At 36.7% G+C, this 19,615-nt stretch overlaps 2 protein-coding genes and 1 pseudogene across 2 annotated transcripts; 1 reads left to right on the plus strand and 2 right to left on the minus strand.

Annotated features, from left to right (window-relative positions):
• Window positions 1–269: 269 nt before the first annotated feature.
• Window positions 270–4,342, minus strand: LOC113690160 (uncharacterized). Its single transcript, XM_027207986.2, has 4 exons — window positions 3,338–4,342; window positions 3,040–3,111; window positions 920–2,920; window positions 270–818 (listed from the first exon to the last, which is right to left on the minus strand). Exons 1-4 carry the CDS (start codon window positions 4,179–4,181, stop codon window positions 454–456), a joined length of 3,282 nt encoding a protein of 1,093 aa, XP_027063787.1. The 5' UTR covers window positions 4,182–4,342; the 3' UTR covers window positions 270–453.
• Window positions 4,343–8,231: 3,889 nt separating this feature from the next.
• On the minus strand, window positions 8,232–11,020 carry LOC113690627 (uncharacterized). Its single transcript, XM_072050617.1, has 2 exons — window positions 10,992–11,020; window positions 8,232–10,935 (listed from the first exon to the last, which is right to left on the minus strand). Exons 1-2 carry the CDS (start codon window positions 11,018–11,020, stop codon window positions 8,232–8,234), a joined length of 2,733 nt encoding a protein of 910 aa, XP_071906718.1.
• A 2,272-nt stretch (window positions 11,021–13,292) lies between these two features.
• On the plus strand, window positions 13,293–16,753 carry LOC113690705 (heparanase-like protein 3; annotated as a pseudogene).
• Window positions 16,754–19,615: the final 2,862 nt, after the last annotated feature.

The raw sequence follows: 19,615 nt of genomic DNA on the forward strand, positions 1-19,615 counted from the left end.
TTTGCTTTGGACCTATAGTGATGCAATTACATTGTTTGACTCGCGTGACGATTAATAAATTGTACCGTCTTTATAGCATGTCTTGTCATTTCATACTCTTTCTTTTCAAAAGTAAATTCTAGTGAAAAGTTCACTTGCAAAATCAATAAAAAAAAATTAATGAAAAGTTTAGTTATCTAAACTCTAGAGATCATTAAATATCTATACCAAGGACAAGTGTGATTGAAATTTTTGTATGGTCATACGGTTGTTATATTTCTTATACATTAGTGTATTAGTATCTAATTTTATTATGCTCGTAAGTTTTATTTGTGCAAATCAATTTAATGTATAAATAAATCTAATTGTTAAATATGCACTAAATTTTGAAAAAAGACAACAATCACACACATCTGCACCAAATACAACCGTAACTGGCTAGTTATATATAATATGACTTTAGACTCGGTAGAACTAGTAATTTTTGGGAGGACATGGACCTGCTTTTGAACATGGCAGGAGCTGAGTTTTGATCTTCTTTAGATCAGCAAGAACATCATGCATATTGCTTCTCTCCCTTGGAGATTCCCTTGTGCAATTCAAAGCCACTTTCATGATTGATGAAATGCAGTCTAACTTTTCATGATTGGACCTCAGCAGATTAGCATCTACAACATGAACCAGTCCATTTAGCATAGAATCACTCACCCAACTCTTCAGGCTCAAATTTTCGCCAAACATTTCGTCACTGGGACTTTTTCTTGTAAAGACTTCCATAATCGTGATTCCAAAACTGTATACATCGCATTTTGTTGATACTAGTCCTTCCAGTCCATACTCTACAAACAAAAATAGTAATCCAAAAGATTTGGAATTTGGGATTTCCAAGATTAACTGCAAGGCAAAAAAGCAGAGTGGCTATACCAAGAAGAAGCTTTACCTGGAGCAAGATAGCCAAGTGTGGCTAATGTTTTGGTGTACGTAATGCTATCCTCATGCCCCAGCAACTTTGTAACACCAAAATCAGTCACATGGGCAACCATATCGTGATCTAGGAGCACATTACCGGGCTTCACATCACAATGAACCACTGGAATCGAATAACCGTAGTGCAGATATTGCAGTGCACATGCCACATCAATCAATATGTCTAATCTCTGCATGACTTCTAGAAAATAGTTGTGGGAGTACAACCATTTCTCAAGGCTTCCGTTGGGCATAAACTCAAGCACTAATGCTTTGAAGTCTCTATTTGAGCAGCTGCTAATGACTTTTGTCAGATTTCGATGACGAAGATTGCACAATACTTCACATTCTACATCAAAACTATTGAATGCTCCTTCTTGTTGAATTTTAAACACTTTAACTGCAACAATCCTCCCATCATCAAGGGTGCCTTTATAAACTGATCCAAAACTTCCTGTGCCCAACAAATTGCTCTCATCATACCCGTCAGTTGCTTGTAGAAGTTTGTAATACGAGATTCTTTCCTCGGTTGCAACTGACGATAGAACCCCTTCACTAGGAACTTGTTCTTTCTTTGCGCGTTTAAGATACAGGAATCCCACAAATATGGCAACTGCCACTGATATAAATGCTCCAAGGGCAGCGGATATGGTTCGACGCAACTTTTTGGCCCTCAATCGACCACTTGAAGTACTTGGGCATGAGGGAACGTGGAACCTAGGTGCTCCACAAAGTGCTTCATTTGAAATGAAGGATTCTCCAGTGAAGTTTGAAAAAGGGCCCTTGGATGGTATTTCACCTCTTAACTTGTTGTAAGAGGCATTGAAGTAAACAAGAGACCGAAGGTTCTCTAGTGACATTGGAATCGTACCTGTGAGATGATTGTGTGAAAGATCCAACCATTCCAAGCTCAAAGTCGTGCCAATTGACACTGGGATTGATCCTTCCAATCTGTTGTATGCCAATAAAAGGTTCTGCAAGTTCACCATATCTCCGATGGGGCTAGGAATACCACCTGAAATCTCATTGATTGACAAATCAATAGAAATTGCTGCCTTTAAGTTCCTAATCTCAGGAGGTAAACTTCCACGCAGTGAGTTTGAGGAGAGGTTAAGCACCAACAAATCTTTTAGGTTCCATACAGTGGTAGGCACACTAGAGCTTAACGCGTTGGAATCTAGGTACAGGTATCTCAAAGAAGTAACATTTTCTATGCACGCCGGAATGGATCCTGATATTTGATTTGCTCCCAAATATATTTCGGCCAAGTTTTGCAGAACGCATAGATAATCAAGGGAGTTTTTGCTCAACTTGTTGTCGTGAAGATCTAACCCTTGAAGGTTTTCCAAATTTTTCATGGTAATTGGCGGCATCCCACTTAACTGATTAGTGAACAGACTTAAAATGATCAGGCTACTCAAGTTGCCAATTTCATCCGGAATGCTGCCCCTTAAGTGGCAATTGTATGCAGAAAGTTGTTGAAGCGAAGTTGAAAGATTGCCAATAGAATTTGGAAGAAAGCCGTTAAGCGGATTTTCACTCACGATAAGTATTCTCAAATGTTTGCAATTTGCCAAGGAATTGATCCAGCTCAGCTCTGAACTAGATGAAGAGTAGTCACTCGTTAAATTGTTGGCTCCTAGAGATAGAATTTCTAGGAGTCTTAGATCCCCAAAGGAATTGGGAATAGAACCTGCGAAGTTGTTATAAGCAAATTCTATTATCTTCAGTTTAGAACAATTGGAGATAGAGTCCGGTATTGGTCCCCAGAAGTTATTCTCGGCGAGATAAAGCTCCTCTAAATTTGGAAAACCCATCCTTGGAAGATTGCCAGAAAGTTTGTTTCTTGTAAGACTGAAAATTCTTATCTGTGACAGATTAAAGATCTGCATTGGAATGAAACCAGTTAAGTTATTCACCAACAAGTAGAGTAGTTCCAAATTGCGTAGCTTGCTGATCTCTTGGGGTATTGCACCTACCAAATTACGGTACCAACATTAGCACAATAAAATTCTATATGAAGGCTTTGAATGCTTCTAAAGTAGCACCATTATAATTTTTTTCTTCATTTTGGATAATGGACGCCTGGTCTACCTGTTATGCTGTTGTAACCAACGTCAAGTTCTTTCAGCATAGTTAAATTAGCCATCTCTTTTGAAATTTCACCTGGAAGAAAAAAAAGTGTAGTATATAGAGATGTTAAGAAGATTCACATATGCCTTCTAAACTTGGAATGGAGTATAAAGAGTTCATACCTGTAAAGAGTTTTCTCCTTAAAACTTCTATTATGACACTTAAACTTGTGTTTATTTAATTTTTTTCTTGTCCCCGGGGGAGGGGGGGGGGGAGGAAGAATTCATATTATTTCGCTCATGCAGAAATAGGATGTTACCTTCTAAACTGTTCCAGCTTAGATATAGCCGCTCAAGTGCCTTCAAAGTGCCAATTTTTTTTGGTATGAATCCAGTGAAGTAATTCGAAGAAAGGTCCAGCAATTGAAGTTGTGAACAGTTATGTGTGCTTGATGGTATTTGACCATTTAACTTGTTCCCTGACAGCTCAATCCACTTGAGTCTCTGAAGATGTTGACACATATTATCTGGAATGCTACCAGATAAACTATTATTCTGGAAGAAAATCGATTCCAGTGAGGAAATGTTGAAAATCTCTGTTGGAATATTTCCCTGGAGATAGTTGAATGACAGACCTAACGTTTCCAGCTTGGAAACATTAGCCAAGGATGGTGAGATGAAGCCAGTGAAACTGTTGGTATTCAGAGATAATAGTCGAAGTTGAGGAAGGAAACCAAACCACTCAGGAAACTCTCCATTGAGATTGTTGACATCTAAATCAAGCACCCTCAACCGGCGTAATCGAGCAAATTCATGCGGCAGCTCTCCGTGAAAATTATTTCTACTCAGGTTAAGGGAAACCAGAAATGACATATTTCCCAGCTGCGGTGGTATGATGCCACTAAGACTCATATTGGAAAGATCCAAGGCAGTTACTCGCCGGTGACAAGAGCCACAAGTGACTCCTACCCACTGACATACAGGGGAAGAAACAGACCAGTTTTTCAACAGGATTTGATGAGGGCCCTGTGAGGTGATGCGAGCTCTCAACGCAAGAAGAGCATCTTGATCAGTGGTAATATTGGTTGTGGTCATGGCTGAGGAAGCTGAAACAAAATACAGCAAGAAGAGTCCCTGAAGGAAATGATTGAAAATTTGCTCCATGATTAAGTGCAATAGAGACGGCAAGTGATGTGCCACTATTTTGATGGACCCAAATTGATAATCAATCACAAACCCACAGAAAAATATTCAAGGCAAATGATCAAAGAGGCAAAGGGATTTTTCTATTGATGAAGCTAGATTCTAGCTACACACAATGAAAAGTACGACAGAGATTACTACTTATAAAAAGCCAAAATACAAACAAAGAGGCCACGGATTTGTACTATTTAACTGATATCTTTCGGCCCTCACACACACACACATATATATATATATAATGACCTGACTACTACTAGTACTAGTACAACTTGGAATTGAACTCTACTATATTAACCAAACAAAATACCTAATACTAGTAACCAATTGCACTAGCTTGGTTTAATAATTTCATACATATTTTATGAACAGCTTCTGTCCTTTTGGCATTAATATTAAATTTGCTTACTGATTTACATTTCTGGGAATTGTACTATGAATTCCAAGTCTAAGAAGTTAACATTAGCACTCCATTTTCTTGCACAAAGAATATGCGAAGTGTGTTTGGACAGTAGATTATTTTGGATAATATTTTGAAAAAAATACTGTAATAATTTTTTGATGTGATGTATATGAAATAAAAAAAATATGTTGATGATATAAGGAAATAAATTTAAATAAATACTAATTCACTATCCAAATTATTGACCAAAAGTCAAGCAAGTCAATGCTAAAACTACAACACTCGCACGCCTAGTTGAGTTCACATTCTTTGCAAATGCGGTCGTTGAATTCACATTGGGATCTTGACTCAAAATCAACGGAACACTTTGGCCCAGTAGAGTCACATCATAGAATTTCAAGTCTTAAAAGTCTCTCTTATAAAACATAAGGAATCTTTAACAGTTCCTCGGGACCTCTGTAGTTTTGAAGCAAAGGGCCTTTTGTTTTGAGTTCTCTGTATGGTATGGTAGCGGTAGGTAGACCTCCAGAGCAACACACTTCCATTAAGGCACGATCCTAATATGCCATCAATTGTGCTACCACATTGGGTCGCAGTTCCATCATCCATTAAGGCAGGATTCCTGCCTATCAACACACTTCCATCGACGTTGATAGAAGTCACTTTGCACTTGTTTCCATATCCATGTCAGGATCCTTAATCCAGTTCCGGGAGCTTAATGTAATCGTGCCACACCGTATCACAGGACACGCCTTTGTCAGGGTCGAAGGTCTCATCCATAATGCCCGTCTGTGCAAAAGGGAGCTTCCTACCACGCACGAACAGCCTCGCACGTCTTCGCAACATTGGCCCTGCACTCCCATTGCTAGCTGTGCTGCTGAACAACCTCCTTCTTCGAATCGTGGCAGAATATCGCTTCGCAGTTAGACTCGCCATTTTTCGACACAACAACGAGCAAATGTGTCATCACACATCCCAATTTATATCACGTTATTTTAGTGCATAACCTTTATGTGAATCACCAATAGTTTCCGTCCTCTATTCAACTGTAGATTTCCTCTTCTCCAGTGATAAAACCGTAATTTCGATACTCTATTGGGCCAATTTTATTGGCCCAATTAATGTTTCAATAGTGAAAAGGTCCGACCCATGCTGCTTTGCATGGGGCCACAGTGCACATTGTGCATTGAACAAATAGTAAAAAGCTAAGTTTTTTGTAACTTGCACTAATCTAACAAGCCATGAAAAGACACCTTATTTGGAAAGTCATTTTTTTTTTCCAAACGCACTCACTATTGTCAATGCCCGGTATAGTGTGTTGTTGAGTTGGTTATTGTCATGTTCTGCCAAGTGGACATGTTATGTTTTTGCCACGTATACACATTGCCTTAATTTATTTGATTAGATTTAAATTGTTTTATTTTTATTAATAACAATTAAGAGTAAATTTTATATACACTGTCAGTATATACACTATCACGGTTGGATGGGTGACACATAAACAAATTTTGAATTTCAAAATTAAATTTTACACATATGTCATATATTTAAAAGTAAACCTTATATATACTGATAGTGTATATACTACCAGTGTATAGAAAATTAATCCTATATTTAATAGTGATAGTGTATATACTAATAGTGTATATAAGATTAATTCAACAACTAATTCTAAACCTTTTTCATGTTTTAGGTGTACTATTTTTATTAACAACGATCAATCACGTACCCACTTTGTTACTGAATTTATGTTTTTAATGTTTTAATTTTGATCATATTTTACAATATTTACTATGTTTGTTAACAACAATCAATCACCACTTTTGTTATCCTTAATTTTTATACTTATATAAAGTAGGAAAGTTATATATGTTTACTTATGTTTATAATCAATCACCTTTTGATAGGATGCATTTTAGTGGGTATTTTGGGCATTATTGCACAATTAATTGACTAAATATTTTCCTTAATTGGGTGGATTCTACTGATATTTTGTTTTGGGCGTTAATTGCAGGAATGGATGCTGAAAAGTGCTTAAATTCAACTTTTAGAAGATTCATCGTACGTGGGGCCCGCTTGAGAGATGAAGAAATCTAATTGTAATAGATTTTATTTTAATTTTATTTTTATTGGAGGAAGTCTTGTTTTTAATTGTGGGAAAAATCCCTTCCCGAAAATGTCGGACACAAACGGAGGGAAGTATTTAGACTTCCGTAAGGAGGCTTAGGTTATTATTCCTTTCTTACGTTTTGCTTGAGAAGGGGGGGAAAAAAGAAACAGGGAGGGGCGGCATCAGAGGAGAAAAAAAGCCGCCATTGTTGACATTTTCTAGGATTGCTTTTCATTTTCTGTTGACTTGAGCAATTGCTACTTTCCAGTCTATGAATTGAATTGGGTTGATCGAAATTGGAAGACAAAAGAAGCAATTGAAAGCTTTCTCTCGTATGTCTCTTTTGTGAGAGCAAAGGAAGAAAACAAAGCCGCCGTTGTTGACTCATCAAGGCTTTGGTTTTTACTTTCGCTGAATGCAATCCAAGTGAACAATCTGACTCTTGTACGTTTGGGCTTTTGGGGACAATTGCAGGAAATCCAAATTTCTTGCTCTTGTTCTCTGCTCTTGACCAAAAAGTAAAAGGTCAGACACGGTGATTTTTCCCAATTCTCCACGTGCGGCCTACTCTCCATTAATGAGGAGCTAAACCCCTAATTCTAATCAAGCTAAACCCCTAATTCTAGTCAAGGGGGCAACTGACGAATTGGTTTACCGATTACTGTGAGATCTAAGCCGTTGTTAATTATTTTCTCCGTTTATTGGTATTTATATACTCCCTGCTCTTAATTGTTATAGTTCTTATGTATGATTGATTAGTGCGCAATAATTAATTATTCGTAGAGACTATTTTGCTAAATAGGGGTAATTGAATCCGTAATTGTTCGTTACCTCTATCCCAGTAGCAACTGGTATAATTGGGTTTATGTCAGGGGAATATATGATCTAGCTTAAATAAACCCTCGTAGCGTGTTTATTGGTTAGGATTGGACCTTTCTAATTATTAATGCAATCTGGAAATTAAATCCCACGGTCGTACCTAGGGTTGTTTTTGGGTTAGAGAAATAGCTAACGGTCGTACCTTAGCTATCGATAAATTACGGAAGGGTTAGTTGTTTAGCACGTGCGAGACAACTATAACCAATCTATTAGTAAATGTTGGAATTACCTCTGAATCAATGATCAGTTGCATGAACCATTTCTGAAGTACACCCTTGGCTAGAGTTTCTCTTAGTTATTTCTTTTAATAAATTATTTTCTGCACTTAATTTGTTCAGTTGGCATTTGATACCAAAACCCCCCCATTAATCTTGATTTGAAAAGAAACAAATATCTCTCCAGTCCCTGAGGAGACGACCCTGCTTACCACTGTCTACTAGTTAGGAAATTCAGTTAAATAATTAATTCAGGTATATCGGATTAAGCAAACTCTTCGGGAACAGGGTGAATCAAGTAACCCATTGCACACCTAGAGTCCCTGCTCCAGTACTCGAATTGATTACTGACTGTTTCAGGTGGTAGTTAGGTTTTATTTATTATTATTGCACAGGTTCGGCACCTGTCAATTTTTGGCACCTGTCAATTCACCTGCACTTACACACCTCCTGAGCACTTGATCCGAACATTGTCTCCAAAGGTACGGTTTGTCCCAAATGTAATATTTAGCATCACTTTTCAACTTGTCTCTCTTAACCTTTGGCCATCTTGTAGGCAGTTGATTAGTCACTAAGAAATTTACTAAATCGGCATACCAGGGTACAGACGAGTTAATAGCAAGTAGTTGCTCCTCTGGAAATGCCTCCCTCAATGGTGGCTCCTCCTTGTGAGCAAGCAAGCGGCTCAAGTGATCAGCAACTAAGTTTTCCGCTCCACTTTTATCCTTAATCTCCAAGTTGAACTCTTGAAGAAGCAGGATCCATCTGATGAGCCTTGGTTTAGCATCCTTTTTTGTCATCAAATATCTCAAGGCTGCATGATCAGAAAAAACTATTACTTTTGCACCTAACAAGTAAGGTCTAAATTTTTCTAGTGCAAAAACCACAGCTAGCAATTCTTTCTCCGTTGTAGAGTAGTTGAGCTGAGCTCCATTCAGCGCTTTGGATGTATAGTAGATTGCATGAGCAGCTCTGCCAATCCGTTGCCCCAGCACCGCCCCCACTGCATAGTCACTCGCATCACACATTATCTCAAACGGGATGCTCCAGTCTGGAGGTTGGATAACAGGTGGTGATGTCAATGACTCCCTCAATCTGTCAAATGCCACCTTGCACTCCTCGGTGATGTCAAATGCCACATCTTTCTGCAACAGTTTGAACAGGGGCGCTCCAATTTTTGAAAAATCTTTTATGAATCTCCTGTAGAATCCTGCATGATCCAAAAAGGAACGCACCTCCCGCACACTTGCGGGGTAAAGTAAAGCAGAGATAATATCGACTTTTGCCTTGTCTACCTCTATACCTCTGGCCGACACTACATGCCCTAAAATAATGCCCTGATCCACCATGAAATGACACTTTTCCCAATTTAAAACTAAATTTGCCTCAATGCACCTCTTCAAAATTAAAACTAAATTATCCAGACATTCATCAAAACTATCTCCATAAACACTAAAATCATCCATAAATACCTCAATAATCTTTTCTACGTACTCGGAGAATATACTTACCATACACCTCTGAAAAGTTGATGGGGCGTTGCAGAGGCCGAAAGGCATCCTCCGGTAGGCAAATGTACCAAATGGGCAGGTGAAGGTAGTTTTTTCCTGATTCTCTGGTGCTATTGCGATCTGAAAATCACCAGAGAAACCATCAAGAAAACAATAATAGACACGGCCAGCTAACCTTTCTATCATCTGATCAATAAAAGGTAGAGGGAAGTGGTCCTTCTTTGTCACAGCATTCAAACGCCGATAGTCAATGCACTGGCGCCATCCTGTGGATTTCCTCACCGGGACCATCTCACTCTTTTGGTTCTCTTCAACTGTTACTCCCGCCTTTTTCGGGACTACTTGCACTGGGCTCACCCAGGGACTATCTGAGATGGCGAAGATGATCCCCATTTCTAGGAGTTTAAGTATCTCCTTCTTCACCACTTCCATCATCAGTGGGTTCAATCTCCGTTGCGCCTGCCTCACTGGTTTTGCATCCTCCTCGAGCCGGATCCGATGCATGCACAAAGAGGGGCTAATTCCCTTGATATCTGCTACGCTCCACCCAATTGCCTCCTTATAATCCCGAAGAAGACGAACTAGGCTATCTTCTTGCCTTTGTGACAGGTGTGCAGATATGATGACTGGCAGTGTCTCATTGTTCCCGAGAAAAGCATACTTCAAATGCTTTGGGAGAGGCTTGAGCTCCAACTCAGGCGCCTGCACAATAGAAGGCAACAATTTTGCTTGAGTTTCTGGTATGAAAAGAGAAGTAAGCTCATACCTTGGGGAAATTGGTGGGAGCGAATGCAGTGCTCCAACAGCCCGGTATAACTCATCACTCAATTCTACATCAGGAGTTGCTCCCAACTCAAGATGTTTGGCTAATGCCACTGCCAGTGCATCAACCCCATCCAATTCAAATATTTCCTGTACAAGGGGCTCAACAACACTTACAGCATAAACAGAGTTAGTCTTATCTGGGTACTTTATCGCATCAAAAATATTAAAATTCACAATTTTCCCATCAAACTCCATCGACAAAGTACCCTCATTTACATCTATTTTCGTCCTAACAGTGCTTACAAATGGCCTACCTAACAAAATAGGAGACGGATTTAGTGCTCTTTCATCCCCCATGTCTAGGACATAGAAATCTGCAGGAAAAACTAACTCATTGACCTGCACCAAAACATCTTCAACTAACCCTTCTGGGTAAGCATTGGTACGATCTGCAAGTTGGATTATAATGTCTGTGCCTTTTAATGGACCAAGATTAAGGGACGTATAAATTGTTTTAGGCATTACATTGATTGACGCCCCTAAATCCAACATTGCCTTCCTAATCGAAGCACCTTCTATCTTGCAGGGAATGGTGAACATACCTGGGTCTCCACATTTTGGTGGGAGTTTCCTTTGGAGCATGGTTGACACGTTTTCTCCCACCGCCACTCGTTCATCTCCCCTTAGCTTCCTCTTGTGGGTGCACAAGTCCTTCAAAAATTTAGCATACTTCGGTATTTGCTTGATTGCATCCAACAGGGGAATGTTGATCTCCACTTTCCAAAACACATCCAAGAGCTCTTTTTCCTTCTCTACTTTCCTTGTCTTTTCCAACCTGGAAGGAAAAGGAGGTAAGTTGGATGTAGTAGTGGATGGAGAAGTGAAGGTTACCTGTCAATCACCTTTCCTACCCTGAACATTTTCTATTATGTAGATTATAATTTCTTGATCTGTTAATAATATAAATTACAAACACCATATACAAATTTTAAAATAATTTGCTATTAATTGTTCAAAGTAGTTTTGAAAACTTTGTAATATCTTGATCAATGCTAATGGTACGAGTTTTATAACTGCGCGTTACAAAGTCAAGATTAGAAGCAAATAACTAATGGGATCTACCAACTCTCCCCGAACTCAAATTTCCATCCTTCAGTAGATCAAACCTATACGCATCTCTAACTAAAATAAAATTGCTTGTGGCAGCAGCATAAGATTATTTGACCTGATTCTTAAGAATCATTCTCAAACAATTATTTTATGTAATTCAGTTTCTTGCATTGACTTGTTCAACTTACAAAGTCACGCTTAAAAATTTTATTACCTAATCCAAATGAATTGCATAGTTAAATTCCATGAATAAATTCCATTTTTACAATAAAACTTCAATGACTAATAACATAAGGAAGTTTAATGCCACATTTGATGTGAGAAATTTTTTTCCAATCCATACAATATTTTAGTTCAACAAAAGATAAATTTACAAGAGCCAATCAAAAGTAAAGAAATAGAGTGACAAGGGAACTGCACATGCATTATCTCCTGGCTACACTTGTCATTGTTTTGCGGTCCTGAGATTATGTAACTTTATTTTCCAAAAGGTTTACAAAGTAAGAAAATTATTTTCGTAAATGTTGTAGTATTTTTATGATGTATTCTATTTAAAACATAATAACAAGCAGTCAAGATTCCTTCACTTAAGGGTTAGAAGGTGTGTTAGAACTTACACGCATAGTATTAGCCAAATCAATTAAGGTTCTAATTTTCCCTTCTGCTATCCCATTGGAAGATGGTGAGTAAGGAGGTGTATTTTCATGAATTATCCCCAATGATTTAATGTATGAATCATAGTACAATCATTTGACGTTCATGAGTTTCAGCTGCCACTAATTTTCAATCCACCATTTGAAAAGCGACTTGCAACATATTTCTTTGCACCTGCCTTTTCTGTGTCATACTTTTTCTACAAAGATCTCCAAACCTTCTTAGCAATAAAATATGAATTCTCATAAAAGTCACAAAATCCATTAGAAAGACAATTTAACAAAATAATTCTTGCAATGAAATTCATCGTCTTTGTTGTGAAACTAATAAAATATATACTACGAAAAGTTAAACATAAAGAGAATAGAGTAGAGACAAGAAAATAGTGAAAATGTTTCTATTATTCACTTCTAATATCCGATGTTCCATAGGTTATAATAGGTTACAAATGAGGTTGGGGATGACCCCTATTTATAGGTGATAGAAAATCAAAATCACATGTACCAACATTAACATCGATACCTAAATTTAGCACTTCAAGTACATTAATTTAGTAGTTTTATAATGAACTAATGAACTACAAGTAAATACATGAATCTAACAATGAAAAATGTAGAGGGATGAATATTCCAATGTATATTTTGGGAAGATTAATGAACATCCACTCTTATCACTTCATTAATTTTATAACACTCCCCTTGGATGTTCAATACACAAAGAATATGACTCGTTAAAATCTTAATAAGAAAAAACCTAGTGGAAAAAAAAAACCCTTGTGAAGGATAACTCCCCCTATTGTAAACGTCATTTGAGATCTTTAAACCGACACATACCAATCTTTCTTACAAAATTCTCAAATATTACAATCGGCAATATTTTGGTAAATAAATTTATTAGATTAGCACTTGAGTGGATTTGTTGCATATCAATTCCACCATTCTTTTGCAAATTATGAGTAAAGAAGAATTTTGGTCAAATATATTTCATCCTATCTCCTTTAACATATTCATCTTTTAGTTGATCTATACAAGTTTTCTTCTCAATAGATAACCCATAATTCTTCCAAATACAGTGGGTCATTGATTTTGACCCTACACATTCTCTATTAGTCTCATGAATTACTACTATTTCAGTATGATCTGAAGAAATGGCAACTATTGATTGTTTTGTAGATCATCATGAAACAGGTATACCACAACAAGTAAGTAGATAGTCTATTTGAGACCTTACTTCATGCGGGTCAGATAAATATCCAACACCAGCAATTATCAACCTATATAGTAAAAGAGCGAATGGGATTGTTAAGGGTTGTGGTTGTTGTGCTGACGTGGCTGGATTTTATTGGCTGGATGGTGGTCGTCACTCACGTGGGAGTCGCGTGCTTTCGCTGGGAGGAGAAGTGGGATTCTTGCTTTTGTCCGAGAGAGGAGGAAGGACCTTCGGTTTTGAGAAGAAACCATTTCTCTGTTTCTGTTGGAACGACAGATGAGCTGGGCTCGAGATACCTACTCCCATCAAGTGTCTCCCATCTCCCATCAAGTGTTTCTCTCTCATCGCTGCTTTCTCCTCTCATACCCAAACCACCGGATCACTATGGTTACTGTACCCCTTGTTGATGATCTTCTCCTCTCCGTTATTCCCTGTTTCTCGGTAAAAAAATTATCCCGACACAGCATTTTGTTTCTCTCTTTTTTTTCCAAGTACTTACTGATCTGTTCCAAAACTTTTCTTTTCGGACCACTACGGCTGCTACACTCCTCTCCGTTGTTCTCTATTTCTCGGTAAAAAATTATCCGGACACTCGGCCTTTTATTCCTCTCTTTTTTCCAAGCACTTGCCAATCTATTCCAAAAATTTTCCTTTTTCGTATGCTTTCTGTTTGGATGGACTATGACTGTCAAGCAAATAACATCATCGAGTTCTGTTGGTGCTGGTTTCAAGCAATCATCTTTTTTTTTGTTTCAGATACATTGCAGATCTGTTCAAAAATTTCTTATTTTTCCAGCACTTTCTATCGTCAACTTATTTTTCTTTTTTTTATTATATCTGATATAACTAAAATCATCTATTTCTGTTTTATCTATGCTATTCTCCATATGGTTGTTAATTCTTGCAGTGAGCATTTTTTACAGTTTTTGAATGGCATGATTTTTCTCTTCTTGTGGACTATTTAGATTGATATTATGCTTATTGTTAAATTTGCTTGTTTTAAATACGTATGTTTTTCTTTTTAGGAAATTTTTGGTGCTTTTGTTGTGCTACATTCTCCTTCACTGAGTAAGTTTGCTAATTTTTTTATGTATGTATTCTTATCTTTTTAATTCCTTGAGCTCTGTTTTAGTTAGATTGATGATTGTAGAACTTGTAAACTACTTTTAGAAGTACTTTATACGTGTTTCTGAATAAAAGTGTCTATTCATGAGCAATTTTCTCTTAATTTTTCCTTGGATTTGAATATTTCTTCATATTTCCTTTTGTTTCTTGTTAGGTTTTTACAAAGATGGATGGTGATTGTTTTTGGAAAAGGGTGTAGCTTTCTGGCTGGAGTATAACGGCAGATGAAAGTTGTTAAAAAGGCTAATTTATTTTGTTCTCAGTTAGGCTATGATGATATGGTTTTGGTTTCATTAGATGTATTTCAGGCTAAAAATTGATTGCTGTATCTTGGCGAGGCAACCCTGATTGCATTTGAGGTTCATTCTTCCCTTCAAATGCAATGGGTCTGCAGCCATGGCGGTACTCTCATCTCTGCCTGACTTTTGCTGACAAACCTGAGCCTTAATTTAAACTACCATAATTACTGCTAATTTAATTAAAAGAATTTCATCACTGATTCCTTTTTTTCCCTTTGTATAATAATTTTCGGACCATGACAATTTCTGATGGTTCTTATTGGTTGTTTTCACCTTTGAAGCAATATCTACAGAGCTATACCAAAAATTGTCAGGTGTGCTACTTTGATTTATAGTTATAATTCATTCATCATATGATGTTTTACCTATGAGAAAGCTTTAGCTTTTTCCTTTTGCTTTACACTATCTTGATCATGCTAGAGAAATTGCTTGATATATCTTGAAAATTAGCTTCAAAATATAAATATGGGTTATTTAGGAGTGTACTACATGGGATTGTGTATATGGTTGTCTTTGTTTAGTTATAGCTCCATTTTCGTGTACTCTGAAATTGTAAAAGACACTGGAACAGCCCAAGGCTTTGTATTTGTATATGGGATTAGTGCCATTGGAGAAATAGATGACGATTTCATTTGTGCCACTTTGGATTGGTGGCCACCTGAGAAATGTGACTATGGAACCTGTAGCTGGGACCATGCTTCCCTTCTCAATCTGGTACTTTCCCTTTTCTTGCATTTGCAGCTATTTTGTGTTTCATGTTTATGTCTATGCGTATGTGTGTGCCTTTTTTAATGTTACCTGCAACCATACTACGTTGGTATGCTGAAGTTGATGGATTTAGTCCACCTAAACCAATGTCGTCTTTTATAACAAGGGGATGATGGCTTGTTTGAGCTGTATATTTCAGCTTCAAATTCATTTCCAGTTAAAAAGATGCGATTTTTATGCTTTAGACGGTGTGTTAGAAAAGTTTTTTGATGGCTGCGAATTCCACTCTGATACTTTCAGCAATGAAGTTGTAAAAGGGGAAGGAGACAATACTTGTCGCTTATCATTTATGCTCTGTTTTGTTTGCCTTCTTTGATTAAAGTCCAAAAGATCTTGATTGTGTTTTGAGAGAGATGTTAACGAATTTCAAATTGTCCAAAATCATTCTGGGCTATTTTATGCCGTGGCCAATTTGAATTAAAAGATTAGTGTTTAATGGACTGGTTTGATCTGTTTCTTGTTTTATGTGCAGGATCTTAACAACATAATTTTATTAAATGCAGTAAAAGGTATTAACTTTTTCTAGCTTTCTTGATTACTAAAAATGGCATTCTAACGTTATAGTGCCGTTATGGGAGCGCGAGTTGCTATCTTCCCCTCATTTTGCAGCTTTTTCACCATTAAAGATTAGACTTGAGGGCACCTTGCAAGATAATGTCATATATCAAACTCAGAGTAATCAACGCTGCCATTCATTTGTTAAGAATTCCTCAGAGTTGTTTGGCTTCACTCAAGGGTGCCTTTCTTCGTCCTGATGGGATGAATTAAACTCCTTTTTCAAGAAATTTGAGTACATAAGAAGCACCACCTTGGTTGGTTAGACTGGTCATTATTTGTCATTATTCTCATCGATCTGAAATTAATGAATCACTCTCTTCATTCCCAGGCTGAAATTATATTTGGTTTGAGTGCTCTGAATAGGAGGAGAATAAGGTCCGATGGTTCAGTAGTTGGAGCTTGGGATTCCTCAAATGCTGAAGCTTTTATGCGTTACATTGTTGAAAAGGGCTACAACATATACGGTTGGGAACTTGGTAATATCATTTACCTTTCTATGGTTAGCCTGCTACAGAAATGCTTCTTATCTGTTTTTATATAGTTTTTTCAAATGATTTAGATAGCACGAGATTAGTTTCGGATGGTAATTTTTCATCATCTATTTTGGCCAGGGAATGAACTTTGCGGCGGTAGAGTTGGGACAAGAGTTGCACCTGATCAGTATGCTTCTAATACAATCGCACTACGCAACAAAGTGCAAGAAATCTACAAGGATGTAGCAAACAAGCCAATTGTTTTAGTGCCGGGAGGATTCTTGGATGTCAACTGGTTTACAGATTTTTTGTGTAGGACCAACAACGCTGTAGATTTGTATTGGAACAGATTGCCTTTCTTTTTTTTATTTAAATCAGGTGGTGAAAATTATTTGCCTCACCTGCTTATGTGCCTATAATTTGCTGAAGAAAATGAACTTTTGTTTATTCAGCTTAACCTAAGCTTTCGCCTTTCCTGGATTTCTTCTGGAGCTGGAAGCAAAGATTTGGGTGCGCCTTCACGTAACTCTTTATATTGAATAATTGAATATTTCTGGGCAAACTTGAAAATTACACCGCGCATCGCGCGGTGTTCCCCTCCTAGTATGAATAAAAAAAACTAAGATCAATTGTTTCTTGGAAATAGTAAAAAAATATGTTTTATACCATTGCAATCTCATCTTGTAGGAGAGGAACTAAATCTAGTTAATAGATTCACAACAAATGTTATATTTAATTTTGTATAATTAGGAAAATATATTAATGCACCAATTGTATTGAGATGTGGTACTTTAGGAACAAGAATCTTTTCATCTTCCTCTCTTGGTTTAAAAAGATTCTTAATAGGATCGAGTTGACTGATGACCATTGGGTACTTAATAGATGTGTTTTATCCATATAAAACTATTTTACTACCTTCTGGGCATAAGCAGATTGGTGACAAAAATTATTATCTTCCAAATGCTGAATTTGCAAACCAAGGCAAAATTTTGTTCTTCCAATATCTTTGTTCTCAAATTTTGTCTCTAAAAATTTATCAGCTTTTGATAACTCTTCAAGAGTTCTAATCATATTGAAATCATCAACATAAACCACAACAATTATAAAATGTGACCTATTTTCCTTTTTTTTTTAATTTTAAATGGAGATTCCAAACTTTACAATGGCGAAGGGACATATACTTTATTTTTCTTAATATAGAAGATATAGTCAAAGTAGATATTTTGCTTAACAACAAAGACTTAAACAGGAGTAGATATTTTGATCGTTGCTTTGTGTTTGCTGTTTGTCCCCGAAAATTAGATTATACACACTAAGTTGGTCCCAAAAAAATGAGGAAAATTAAAATTTGATATCAATTTAATAAATAAAGGAAGGTAGAGGCTGCTCATACTCTCTCAATTTAAAGATTTGCGAAAGTATCTACGAACCAGGAAATAGAATAGAGACAGATTAAAAAAAAAAACGAATGGTTAATTGTAGTTTTTAATTTCAAAGTCACAACGTATGTAATATTCTTATGCTCCATCAGTAAAATACATCTTCCGATCCACCTCCAATCAAATACAAGTCTACAACCCTCATTGTAAGGGAGAAAAATTGTAAGTAGGAGATATTAGTTTCAAAACCTCCCATTAAAAATAATAAAAATGTCCACAGCCATCATAAGATATTTTACTCTCTGGTAATTCTTTGGTTCACCCTCTTAAGGTGTCATTGACTTGCTATTGTACTTGATTGTGATTTACCTTTGCTTTGCTTGGTTTATAATCATTTTAATTGTTTAAATTTGTAAAAATCTTGATCAATTCAATTAAATCTTAGATTGCTTTGAATTTACAGTGCTGCAATGTATTGTTTTGCTTACACGATGATTAATAGTAGATTGTACCATCTTATAGTATGCCTTATTATTTCGTATCTTTTTCTTCTCAGATGTAAATCCCAAGGAAAAGTTTACGTGCCAAAAAATTGCACACACTAGTGACAAAGTTTAGATGTCTAGAGAACACTAAAGCAAACAATCAAGAGTTAAAATAGACCGGATTTCAGAAAAAGGCCTAAAATTTAGGGCTTCATTAATTTGAACAACTTTTATGCAAGTATTGTATATACATATCACACACAAACAGAAGTTGGCTGGACTTTATCCCCAAGATCCAACTTAGGTGGTGGAAACATTAACTAGTGATGATGAGGTCTTTGGTTTGACTCTAAAAATCCCCCTTGTAAGGCTTGAAGTCACCATTTGCAGTTTTGCACCAAAAACTAACTGTATTCGTCGCATGTCCTTATCAAATTGATTTGGCTATCTTCCAGTACTGCTCTAGGTTATTTACCCAAATAATCCAATTCTTATTTGAAATTTCAAAAGTAGTGTAAATTTTTTTGAATTCTTCCTAGAGTAGAATTTCGTTATTTGAGAGGACGACTTCAAAATCCCCTCTCTTTTAGGTCACGATTTTGACTTTGAAGTCGCTGTTTGAGAAATGCTCCATTGGGACTGTTGACGTCTAAGTCAAGCCCCCTCAATCCGCGTAAACGAGTAATTTTTCACTAAAGTTAAGGGAAACCAAAAATAACGTTGGAAAGATGTGATGCCACTATGCCTCATATTGGAAAGATACAAAGCAATTCCTTGAAGTAAATTTTCTCCATGAATAGAGATGGAAAATGATGTACTAATGTTACTATGAATTCCAAGGGCAAGAAGTTTGAGACTACACATACACACAATTTCATTGGCACTTCATTTTCTTGCCCAAAGAGTACGTACGTGCAAGACAAAAGTCACGACTTCCAAGTCAAGAAAACCCGTTTTTTGCCTCAAATATGCTTAATTGTCTCATTGATTCAATTATTAGACGACAGCAAATCAGTAATCAAGCCTATCAATCTGAATGTGGAAATGTTGCAATTCCGAATGGTGGTTTACTTTGTATTTCCAAGATGTGGCTCCACTGGTCTAAAGCTGAAAGAGAATACAGCTGGTGCCTCTTGGTCATGCCCGTTGTATTCTTTTGCAATTATTATGATAAAAAAGAACGAACATAGAATCAAAGAAGGAGAAGATGAAGGGATGGTTTTCCAATTGCCTGTTACTTTATTCCAGACAAATCCAAAAAAAAGAAACCGCAGCAGTTGGGAGAGAAAAAGAGTAGACAAATAAATAGGAATCAAAGTCAGAACTCTCCTCCTAGAAATAACGTGCAAGAAATTGATAGTGATTGAGATTAACTTCTACTTTTTTTTTTTTTACGACCAAAAAGACAAAATTTCGCTAAGATCTTCAAATTAGGATCTTAGCATATCACATCCT

The sequence above is a fragment of the Coffea arabica genome, chromosome 5c (genome assembly GCF_036785885.1).
Source record: "Coffea arabica cultivar ET-39 chromosome 5c, Coffea Arabica ET-39 HiFi, whole genome shotgun sequence".
In the NCBI taxonomy this organism is placed as follows: Eukaryota; Viridiplantae; Streptophyta; class Magnoliopsida; order Gentianales; family Rubiaceae; genus Coffea; species Coffea arabica.